The sequence below is a fragment of the Macrobrachium rosenbergii genome, chromosome 48 (genome assembly GCF_040412425.1).
Source record: "Macrobrachium rosenbergii isolate ZJJX-2024 chromosome 48, ASM4041242v1, whole genome shotgun sequence".
NCBI lineage: Eukaryota > Metazoa > Arthropoda > Malacostraca > Decapoda > Palaemonidae > Macrobrachium > Macrobrachium rosenbergii.
The window spans coordinates 7887031-7899990 of NC_089788.1; the positions used below are offsets into that span (position 1 = coordinate 7887031).

Below are 12960 nucleotides of genomic sequence, written 5' to 3' on the forward strand. Positions count from 1 at the left end.
GCAGAAAAAGAGAAAGCTCATGGAAAATTAAAAACTAGAAAACATTATTGATACATTTTGTCCAAGTGGAACTGGTCATCTATCCATAAGGTCATACTATCAAAGTGAGGACTGCTTAGCAAATTAAGAATACTGCGTTTGTGAAAATCAACAATGAAAATAAATCTCTTGACGATAAAACCAGTTTTTTCAAACTTCTTTTGCAGCAATTTATCCTCCTTTTACTTTATTTCAGGGGCGTCATTTTTGGGGGGGCTGGGGTGGTACCTGCCCCCCTCAGGACACTGATGGCGCCCCCAAGACTTGGTTTGCCCCTAGCCTTTGAAATAATATATATATATATATATATATATATATATATATATATATATATATATATATATATATATATGTGTGTGTGTGTGTGTGTGTGTGTGTGTGTGTGTGTGTGTGTGTTGTTGTATATTATGTGGGTGGGGGTAGCAAACCTGTTGGCTGTTTAATTACTCAACACAGTCTTATATGGCTTCAAAATGCTCCAAAATGCACATAAATTTCCAAAAATTGCACAGGGGCACTTACAGTGCCCTCTACCCCAGCTGATAGGGATCGCTTCACTCGCCACCCCTCTCTTACCATAAGTTCTAAACCTTGCCTGCCCCCGGAAAATCTGAAATGACGCCACTACTTTAATTCCCATTATATTTATTTTTTGAATTTTTTTGTGCCCTTCTTGGTTTCCTGTATATCAAGAATTCGGCATTTGGAATTAATAAATAAAGTCTTCATGCGGAAAAAAATTGATCTTAGAATTTCCTTGGTAGTTGTCTAATGACCAGAGAGCCGAATGACTCAGCAGTAAGCAAAACTCCTTCTATTCTGCCCATTGGTATTTGAAGTAAATCATTGTGGAGTGTGGGTCAAAATCTTAAGCATTTTGTATTGCAGGGCAGTTAGTTCGCAGATAAATCAGTTTTGGTGGTATTGTTCTTCATGATTATGGTCATGGTTAAAATAGGCAATTCAAATCCAAATATTATGAAATCATTACCGAAATCTTTAATATCTCCTTTTGCATACTCACCAATAAGATTCGCCGTTCATTTGTCAAAAAAAATTATAATATATATATATATATATATATATATATATATATATATATATATATATATATATATATATATATATATATATAATTCTTCTGGGCAGTGCAAGCTAATGTGACTGATAAAAAAAAAAAAGCCACGCATGAGCCTACCAGGTGTCGGCTTCAGTCGAACTTTTGTAGAGAGCTTTCTTAAGCACCTGTATTGATAACATTTTTTAATTTAACCTTTTTGGAGAATTGTACAATGATACATCCGAAGGTTCATTCATTCTTTGTAATTGCTTTCTTTTTCCCCTCTTATTGTTAGTTTGTTGTTGCCAGGGGGCTGTTGGTGTTGTTGTTATAGATACTGTTGGTGTGGGGCTATGGTAGCTTCATCCAGAAAAGTCGTTGCTTGGAAACTTGCAACAGACTTTGGGGACCTGCTGTGAACAGCAGTAGGTCATAATGAAACCCTATGAACTAACAGATAGAGAGGGTGCTTATGTAACCAATTGGTTCTTAGCCAGGTAAAATAAGTCTAATCCTTCGGGCCAGCCGTATGAGAGCTGTTAATCAGCTCAGTGGTCTGGTTAAACTAAGGTGTACTTTTTTTTACGCCATTATTATATATTTACTCCTGTTGTTGTAATTATTAGAAATTATGAAAACGACATTAGTGATATCATTGCCCAATACTTTTATAATGAGTCTTGCATGTCATCGATGAATCATTTAGCGCTTCTGTGTCTAATGTCAGTATTAGCGTTCCTCTTCTTCATCCTGATGATCATCTGGAAATCTCTTCTTCTGGTCGTCTGTGTCTGAAGTAAGATTATCCTCTCTTGATTTTTCATTCTCCTTCTTGTAAAGAATCCAGATCTTGTTTTCCTCTTGGAGGCTGAATGACACCACGTCCCATCCGTTCTCCGCCAGGAGCCGCAGTAGGTGTTGAGGCTGTACTGTTAGGATGCAGGAGTCTGAGCTGGGTGGAAAAACGTAATATGAAGTGGATAACTGAAACATGTAAAGATACAAACAGAACGTTAAAATAAACAAGGAAATTTTGTACATAATCGTAAGGGATTAGTAGTCTACTGGAAACATTATCTTATTTGATGGGGGGTAGTAGGTTAAAACGATTCTGTCTTCTAAACAACTTTGGATAAAATCTACTTGGGAAGGAGGGTCTCTTCATTCAAAGTAAATTGCCTACGAGAGTCAAAAGTTTGGGGTGTAGGTTACATCTTGGTTAAGACATGAAAGAAGGGGTATCCCCCCAAATATCAACATTAAATATCAGCGTTTCAAATGTTTTCATAATGAAAGCACGTCTCAAATAGAATAGAGATAAGCTATCTTTGCCAAGGGGTTGTTCCTGGTGTTTTGCCTGGGTATGCAAATACTGAAAGTTTGGTCTCTTACCCGCACTCTAGCTGTGGAGTGTCCGTCAGTTGCTCTTCGCTAAATGCAAAATGCTCTGCAATGCACCTGCCCAGACTCGGACTTCTCTCTGCTTCCCATCCAGCTATCGTGAGATTGTCCTGTGAAAATGTATCCAGATGTGTTAACATGTGTAACTCAGATTTATGGGTAGCACAACACGGACAATCCATAATTCAGAATGTTTAAAAACATGGTATGAAGATACGCAGAAAGCAGAATAATTTTCAAAGGGCATTAGAAATTTTATCTCTTTTTTTTTTTTTAAAGAAATAACCACTCTCAACTTAAAAACTAAACACAAAGAATATACCGGCTGTAGTATGGTGACAATTAAAAAAAAAATACTCTGACAGCTGTGCATTTTGTAATAAAAGTTAGCTCATATGACAGCTCAGTTGGATGATTACCAGGCCCCAAGTAGTCTAGGTTAGAGAAGAATGATTCCAGTTTGCAGAGGACCAGTGAGGATGCCAACTAGACGTTCACCATCGTGATCAAACACCAAGTATGCAAACCTCATTTGCTGTAGATGTTTCTTTTCTTGTCTTAAGAGACTGGAGAACCTGAAAACTGATTCGAGAAAGATTGTGTAACGGATTGTACGAGTCACAGAGAAAATACCAAGTCCTTGGTAGTGAAGGCTGTGCAAAATGTCGAGAGGATAGGCGAGAAGCAGTTTCAGGCTTTCGTCAAAATTGTGTATTAGAGAGAAGCGCATTTATCGAAGATACCATCAAGGGATTAGCTCAAAGGTTTTTGGGGTTACTAAGAGAGTGGTATTCATAGGAAACCTGCAGCTTGTTTCACATCTGAATAACAATTTGGAATTCTTTCACGCAAGTACTTCACCTGCCATTCAGTAGACCGAGAGATTTCTTCCACCACAGAAATCAAGGATGACTAGTAAAAAGTTTTAATGAATCTTTGAGAGATGCAGTTTAAATTTGTGTAGCTTAAATTTTTATTCAATGTTCGAATTGTATATTTATTGATTAACAACATCTTTATAGCTCAGTTTACTTTATGACTTAAGAGATACACATCTATCAACATTAGCGAATGAATAAGTTCAATTCGTTTGTTTTTGAAAAGCCATTTTCATGATTAATCTATTCCGAGGTCTTATCTATCGCAGATTTTATTCTCTCTCTCTATGGTTCGTCAAGGTTTTGAGCCATCACTTTTATACTTTTTAATTCATTTTTGTAACCTCCAACAGTTTTTTTCTAGTCTTATGTTGAACTTGTAAGTCTTCATCATGCCTCTAAATTTGGGGGCTCCTTTGTGTGCTGTCTTTTTCGACGATCTTGTTTCTTGTTTATTAACATGGGTTAGCCACCGAGCGGGAGAGAAGGTAATTTTGTTGAGAATTATCTTAGAACATGTTTCTAGACCGTTGGTGAAAACTCAGTTGAAAATTACTAAGCAATTTTATGGTAATTAAATATAGCCTCATTTAAAACCATATTATGAAATATGTTGGACTACAGCTACTCATGTTTCGGAGAGAGCGTTCTATACTAACTGGCGTGTGGACAGGCTCGACAGTATATATTTCTGTTGATGTAAGTTCGTGGTCTCATTCCAGAGAAGGCTTACTATTATTTCTGGTCGATTCATTACATTTACCCTGTCAAATTCATTCTTGTACTGGTCTTTTGGTAAAAAGAAAATTTACTTTTAAATTGTCCAGTGTAAAAGTTTTCTCAAAGTTAGGCAGTTCATGTACTGTATATTATCAATTTGATTATCAAACCTATACTTTAAATCTCGCCTGAGATATGGCTTGACCCGAGGGGCGTATTCTTATCTGTAGGCTGCGTATCGAGAGATTAGATAGTTTTCTGTGAATTTTTATAACCACCTAATTTTATGGTATGAATGAATATGGAGAATATGTGTTTGTGCATACTTGTGACTCTTGGGTAACTTGCCTGCTCAACATATTTATACGCATTAAAGAAAGTAACTGTATTTTGCAATAATAATAGCAACTGGGCAAATGCAAGTACAGAACGAGTTTCCAATTTATTCAGTTCCATATAAATATATTTGTTGAACATTTAAGGTAATTACGAACTCTGCTTTTCAGTCTTATTCGTCCTTGCTTAACGGTCCCATTCTCTCTTCACTTCACGACCACCTCTGCTGCGAGGTGGCTCCACTGATTTTTCTACAGGTAATGTTCTGGTCACCGTTCCCTGGCGCTTAGGGATAATTCTTCCTCTTCTCAGGCTACCCAGTAACGGCCGTAAGGGCACTTCGCACCCATTATAGAAACTGGTAATCCTTTTAGTCTTACGTGTCCTCCATCATAGAAGCTGGTAATCCTTTTAGGCTTACGTGACTTGTTTTCTTTATACCTCAGACATCAGAAGTCTCTTCATTCTCCTGTTTTCCATGAGTATTATATCCCTTCTTCCTCCAAGAGCATCCCCGCCCCCTTTTGTATTTTTATTCAGGTCTGGGCGAAGAAATGACACGAGGTTGCTTCCCCAACTGGTCTAGACACTTAAAAAAAACTGATTATAACGCTGGTTGCTTTGTCGTGCAAGAGGTTGGTCACTCCCACCTTGATATTATTTAAGTTCGACCGTAAAAGGATATGCATCTATAGCTACAAGCGTTCAGTTACATTTCAAAGTATGAGATCCCGGCGTTACCTCTGTGCGATGTACGATGTTCATATAAGGCATCCCCAGCTTTTATCTGCTGCCTCACACGCCGAAGGATAACCAGAGCACAAGCTAACAACCCCGTCTACCGCAGAAGACCATAAATTACTGGTGGCATTTGTGAAACCCTCACTTGCACTCCGCGGTTTTGTTTTACTCTGATATCTTTTATCTTTCTGTGGATCACGGAGCGAGAAATTCCTTATCGTTGCCAAATGCTGGGGGAAATTTTTGCGATATTAGTTATCATCCCTCCATGAGTTAGCTCTGACCATGGAACTTGCTACTTGCTGATACCATTAATGAAATTTGTGATATAGGCCTACTGAGTCTTTTTTTTTTTTTGCCGTTTAAAAGAACATATGGTGGAGTTTGTTTAGGAAATAAAGACTATTTTCTTAAGTCGGCTTTGTTTGGATTGTAGTATGGAATGGCATCATTCGACAGGGTTTCCTAGTTATTTGCAGTGAACAGTGATGGCTAGAATTTGTCATCGAAATCATGCATCTCAGTCGGTTTGTGAAATGTATGTAGCATATAATTTGTCAGTTGATGACATAACCCTAATATGTGTTTGTATCATCTTCATTAAAGAATACAGGTTATTATTTTCAATTATTTGCTGTATTTTGTACCAAGTATATTAGCAGTTTGGCACCTAGGGAGGGTTGTGTACGCTGTGAATTGCCAAGTAATATTAGGTAATGGTTGTGGCAATGAATTTATTTTGAAATTCAGGCGTACTGTAATCAAAGTTGCCTGGCTATATCCAGAAACATGTAGTGTTCCGGCAGAATATTGAAAGAAAAGACTGAATGACTGTTTACATGCAATTTCACAAGGGACGTAAGTTACAATTCTAGTTAATAGTCAGTTTTCATAGACTGACTTGCTAGCAGATAATTCTTGATGTTTTTCATGTTGTCCTATACGCTGTAGGCACATACACATGGGACTATATTCTGATATTAACTTACGTGGTTCGCCCACCTGGATTGTGGTTTGAATTCAGTTTTCATTTCATGGGATGAAATATGGACTGAATATTTAGGTAAAAAGTGACAAGTTACGATGATCAACTTTTTTAAACGATTTTTTCATGTTGATCTTAATAGTATTTCACCTAATTGTTGGATGTTTTAATTTTCGTTAGTGATTGATTGATTATAAAATTTAGGTGTTTATTCTTTTAAACATTTATCATTTGTGCTATCTGGTTCCAGTTCGAGATTCTTCATTATTTTTGTTTGCGGTGTATTGCTCATAAGCAGCTCGTTTTGTGAGTTTCTGTTTTGACTTATATTCTGTGTTGTTCTCACATTAATGAAGTTGATCACATTGTGTAGATTATTTATTGATGTTTGTGAATGCATTAAATTCTTTCATGCTACGTTTATGGCGCCACATTGAAGGCTTTCTCTGCTAGGTCACGTGCTAATTGAACTTCATTACCGCTATGAGCTGCAGAATTTATTTTACTTGCTTTTGCACTTGCATATATCATGCCTACTTCAGTGTCTTCGTAAGTTTGAGGTTGAAATGACTTGTTCCTCAGCCTTGGATTTAAGGTTGGGGTCATTTTCATTGTTTATGAGGTTGGAGTTTCGTTTTCCTTATCTCTTCTTGATATTTTGTGTAATTGTCTTCCCTTAATTGACTTTAGTGAGACAAAAAAAAGGCAGATCGAACAATGAGCATGTTGAATAAGATCTGGAAATCAAGTAGAATGACATTGCATACAAAAGTAAGATTATTGAGTAAGTCTAGCACATGAATCATAGTATAACAGTAAAACTATATCTATGATTTTATCGATTTACAAATAAAGCTTATGCTTGACTTCAATACCTTTCACTACCCTGAAGGTAACTTGAAGGACACTGCACATTGCAAGGAGTCCTGAGTAATCAATCCTCCTTCGTCTCCCCTGCCGCTTTGACCTTACTCTCTGAAAAGCACCGAGAGGAACCCTTGACCAAACTACTGTGTAAGGCGAGACCACTCTCAGTCGAAAACTAGAAAAGAGACTTGGAACACCATTGTGCCTTTTCAAGAGAAAGTGACCTCACAAGTTAGCAGCACCAAGAACTTTGCCCTATCCTTCTCATCCAAAGAGACACCTGAAAAAACAAATTCCACCTTTGTGTATAGCCACAGCTAACTCATTGGAAGAGGCCATGGAGACCAATTCCATAGCTTTTGCTTTGGAAAAGGAGAAAGTAAACCTTTCTACCCAAAGCCCTTGCAACCCAAAGTTGTTCATCAAGCTGCAGACTAATGGGTGTACCTGTAGAAGGCAGGTCTTACACTTCTCAGGGAGGTGGTATTTCAACAGCTCTGTCGGAGGTGGGGTAAGTAACTGGAGGAAAGTAAAGTCTCCAAGCAGGGATTAAGGCAACTGAAAGGATGGTGCAGACTCTGTGGTGAAACCCAGGATACACTCAGTGAAAGACACCAAGTGTCAAAGGGGTAACCCCTTATGCTTCCTTGAGACTGTTGCACTGATGAGAGAGCCCATTGATCTTGTGAAAATGCCTTTCTCGTTTGGCCTGCATGGGTTCCACAGGCAAGTAATTGTCAGATCCAGTGGAATCCATGGCATACAAGCTTGGACCTCCACCAAAGCGGAGGGAGACCTGGTTGCCCAATTTGAAGATGATAAATATGGTTGCTTGTGATTGCCTCTACTGCCTTCATGCTGTGCCACAGGAGCAGAACCAGCCACGCTGGCTTTGTTACCTGAACTGGGCAAATGGACATACACTGCCTGTCCAAGGTAGACCATCACCAAGCTGTGCATGGGTTGGTGTATCACTTGCTCTGACCCAGCTGAGCAGATAAGGCCAGTACTACACATGGTGGTATGGTTATCCCTGTGATAGTGTTGAGACTAGTTATGAGAATGTTCAAGGACTGGCAGTGAAAGCCCTGGAGGAGTCTGGATTCTTCCCTACATAATTTTATAGAAATGCAAGCCAGGTGACCCGTGGTCTCACACACAGGAATGTGTATGGACAAACCAACTTAATGGAAACCATTCATAAAAAGACTTACAAACTTAAGGGTCTGCATTGCCCACAATCACCTGCCTTGTGAACAAAAATTGGGATTGTTGTCATACCCAACAGAGGGGTGATGAGTTTGAGAAGTGGCTGCTTTCCAGGCCTTCTTCCTGTTTCCTGCTGTCCAGAGAGGTAGAAGGTAAGTAGGAGAAGGAAGAGGAAGACAACAACAAGGAGGGTGAAGAAAAAGCATAGGCATGCTTACTCTACTTCCCTAGAGCATAGGTCACCTCAGCCTCTCCTGCATCCACAGACAAGGTGGACATCTCCAAAGGGAGAGTAGCAGGAGCTCTAGGAGCATCAACAAATTAACAGGCAGACTCTTAAGAAGAAGCAAAATGAATGGACACCCTCTGGCTGTGACCAAAGGCTAAAAGAAGGCTCACTGAAACACCAACGATAGGCCACAAAGCCCTCAACAGCTCCTTTGTCTTGTGGGGTGGTATCGGCATTACACTATCAGAGGCCAGGGAGGCTGTTACCATAACAAGATGGGGATAGCAGGTTTCCCTGCCCTCAGCACTACACATGGAGAGAGCAGGTTATTTGTCATGCCCTACATATGGGTGGGGTTATGGGTGGACATCAGTCCAAGAAGAAGTTCCTTGTTGGGCGAGTCAGTAGAGTTGTGGGCTAGCACTCGCTAGGCCCGAGTTCAAGTCTTCGGCCAGCTAATGAAGAATTAGAGGAATTTATTTCTGGTGATAGAAATTCATTTCGCACTATAATGTGGTTCGGATTCCACAATAATCTGTAGGTCCCATTGCTAAGTAACCAACTGGTTCTTAGCCACGTAAAATAAGTCTAATCCTTCGACCAGCCCTAGGAGAGCTGTTAATCAGCTCAGTGGTCTCGTAAAACTAAGATATACTTAACTTAGTCCAAGATGAGGGGTAGGAATAGAGTAAGCACAGTGTATTACAGTAATAAAATTTCATAAAAAGTATATCTTAAAAAAGGAAAATGATACTTTATCCTTTAAAAATTAAAAATATATTTTACACACTGCATACAACTGTGGCCATAAAATATGTTGGCATGTTTTTTCATACTTTGATTCTACAAAAAATTTAATAAAATTACTATTCCAAATTGAAAATCTGAATGTTGTCGGACAGGAAATCCTGGTAACTTTATTCACATATTTCTAATTTGTGTTACAAAAGAAACCTTTTTGATGTTAAAAGACTTATTCTTGTAAACAATTTGCTGCACTTATAATCTATATCACATGACTATTATTCATTAAACCTTAAAACAGTAATAATTCCTTATCAGATTCTCTATATCTAAGGTAAGATTTGTAAATTACAAACCTGATATCTGAATTGATTATGTGTTGAGTATTCTCTTAAAAATCAGCTTACTAGCATTTGTCATAAAGAACATCAGTGTACTTGAAGAATGGAGTCAGAGTTCTGGTTTTCTTTAGTAAAAAATTTTAACTGCTGAACTGCAAAATTTTAATTGATAACTCTATCGCAATTCTAACTGAAAATTTGACAGTTAATCATACAATTTTCCTGTACCTTGCCACCATCACTAACTTGTTTTTTCTATTTCAGGATAAGGAATGAAGCACATCAGCTCTATACCAATGACCAGTATGCTGTCTGAAATCCATGTAGCAATTCCAATATTTGGCATGCATTCTTTCCCAGCATAGGGTGACTGTAAGTATCAATATATTAATCAATTTAGAACATGTCAAGGGGTTTTGCCATTTCTTTATTCTTGAGCTTAAAAAAAATACAACGTTATTTTGATCGCTTCTTTAATTAGTCTTTGCATCATGGCTTTCCATCAGTCACACTGTCTATTCTTAGATTACTGTATTTAAAAACAAACAGATTTTTGAAATGACAACACTTCATTGCCTCTGGAACCCATGCTTAAAAATTGTCCAATAAAAAAACCTCTTTCACAGGCAGACTTCAAAAGTATAGTACATATAATTTTATCCAAGTTAAATATACTTTTCGTAATATAACACTCTTTGCATCAGTTAAATACATTTGACAAATACTAGTTGTACCACATATTTCCTTGCAATGAGGTCCTGTCACAAGTACACTGCTAATTCAATTTTAGAAAGGTATTCATACCTCTTGAACATGTGTTTACCACAATTTTTACAAGCAACAAACTGTCCAAAGTATGTAGAACTTCCACAACTTACAAAGTATAAGGCTTATAAGCTGTAAAACTACTGACAACAGCTCAGCAAGAACTGGCAACACAGACAAAACTAAATAAACTTCTACAATCTTGAGGCACTGGAGCACAGCCTTACCCCTACAGTACTTGCTTGATCCAGCCACCTTTGACATGTATGGTAGTTCTCTCTCAAAAAAACTCAAGGACACTTTATTCACACCTTAATACCATTTTTGTCAGAAATCAATTTAACAACTAGCAGATGCAGTCTTAATTTGAACATTTTTTATACCACGAGGCATATGTTGTAATCCTAATGTAGCTAGATCAGTGAACCTCATAATGATTTGGAATAAATTCCTCTTACAAGTACTGTACTCAAAGATTGGTGTTATACTTGGTTGGGAACTATAGTTTAACTGCTACAGACTATAACTTGAAAATTCAGAGCTGTGCATCTTGCATTCTAGTACTGCATGGTGTTTAACTATTTTTTTTTTCTGACTTGCAGCATAAAATAAATAATGGATACTGTAATGTATAATTCCATTTTAATAAAATGCCCAATTAATTTATAGCTGGTCATGCCTTAACAAATAATTAGGTATACACTTTATGTCTGTGAGATTTGCTTCATAAGATTAATCAAAACATATTTTTGATTTGATGAGAAATTTGCTATAACAATCTCCACCAATCACACTTCAAAAATAAAAATGCCTAAGACTTTCATTTGAACTTCGCATGCTTGCATGTGTAAGAACATTGAGAAATTGTAGCTTGAGGTATGATTCAATGAAAAGGACATGGAAGATGAGTTGATAGTGATTGAGCTGGAAAATACAGCAGAATGTGAAATTTCATGAAAGAAAGAGGAAGCTTCCAAAGTCATATTACATGTGTTTTTGGACTATTCTTGAACAGATTAAGGATGCCATTAACATGAGGTCAGTACAAAACCCACATTATGTTCACATTTACAGCTATGCATGGAGATGAAACAATGTGCCAACCAGATAATGATTTCATCAATCTTTTCAACCTGTTGCTACTTGCCATCCTTCTCCATTCATTGACTACTGCACATCACACCTTTCATCAAACCTAACAAGAAGCATCTCATCCAGAGCAACTTTCTCCTGTCTAGGTCAACCAGAAGCCCCAACAACCTTAACTACTCCTCCTGCCCCTAGTCTTTGGGGGCTGCAGTTTTCAGTAATGATGATAAGGAGGACGAATAGCCTCATTGCGCTAAACTAGGGGAAGGGAAAGTAAAATAGTTGACTGATTTACCTAGATTTGACACTTAATGGTATTGCAGAGTATTTCTGTTGTATTCATAATCTACAGTTTTGCAGATAGTCTGTTATGTGTTTACCATATTTCCTGCCATTGAAGACTATTTTTTTTTTTCTGAATTAAATCTTGGAAATGAGCCCTAGAGGTCAAAGGTTATGTTTTTCATAGGCCTATCTTATGTTGGACTAGCCAGAACTCCTTTATATAACCTCTGAGAGTGTATAAATTATATTCAGTTAAAACTGTAAATAAACATGTTATAAAAAACAAATATTATATGGTCACAAAGATTCATTCATGTAATAGATATAAAAAACTAATATTATACGGTCACAAAGATTCATTCATTTAACAGATGATGAGCCAACAGATAAATGACCCTAGCTTCAAGGGAACATAGTACTTAACTGCAGTAAAATTGTGGTGTTAAAAGGGCTTACCAATAGATCTTTACTATATCTGATCTTATCAAATAGTGATTTGGCTGTGTTCAGATGTTCACTGAAGAAACATGTCTTGCCTGTGTACTACTGTATTTACACTATTCAGTCTTATTCCATATTTCTAATATTACCATGTACATTACTTGGTAATCCTTTCAGATTTTTTAGTCTGCTGGTGAGTCAACTTCAGAGAAGCAAGTATTAAAAACATGTGAAGCCATGATACTTCAGTGCATAGAGACAGTTGAATGCAGACAGAGTACCAATCAGAAGAAAACCATCAACTTATTGTAATGTCACCAGCACAAATAAGCTGCATACTGTCCCCATCATGTTTTTATTCTAAGTCCGTTGTAATGTCACCAGCACAAATAAGCTGCATACTGTCCCTATCATGTTTTTATTCTAAGTCCACTTGTTACTATTACTGGATATTATTTTTATCTATTTTTTCACAATTTTCTTAATCACAATTGGGATGTCTTCAATGCCAGGAGATGCAGTAATCATATTACTGTACATACCATAAAAACAGTGCTAGGGGCTAATAAGGTGGGTGGGTTATGATCATTTCAAACACAACATATTATTTATATAAACTTAGGCCAAGCATACACAGTTCAACTGCGTCTTATAAAGTCATGGACCATATGAAGAAGTTAGCGAAGTTATTTCCACGTTTAGTTTACACACAAAGGATGGTTATCAAGATCAGAAAGTAACCCTTCTGTAGTAGAAGCAAAACAGACCAGCAGACATGGCCAGGTATTTCATTTCATGATTTAGCTGTTTGTATTTCAGTATACAAACTT

The 12960-nt window shown here is 37.3% G+C and overlaps 1 protein-coding gene across 1 annotated transcript; it reads right to left on the reverse strand.

The window, feature by feature from the left end:
• Positions 1-1140: 1140 nt before the first annotated feature.
• Positions 1141-5333, reverse strand: LOC136831691 (uncharacterized). Its single transcript, XM_067092321.1, has 3 exons — positions 5176-5333; positions 2492-2610; positions 1141-2051 (listed from the first exon to the last, which is right to left on the reverse strand). Exons 1-3 carry the CDS (start codon positions 5206-5208, stop codon positions 1829-1831), a joined length of 375 nt encoding a protein of 124 aa, XP_066948422.1. The 5' UTR covers positions 5209-5333; the 3' UTR covers positions 1141-1828.
• Positions 5334-12960: the final 7627 nt, after the last annotated feature.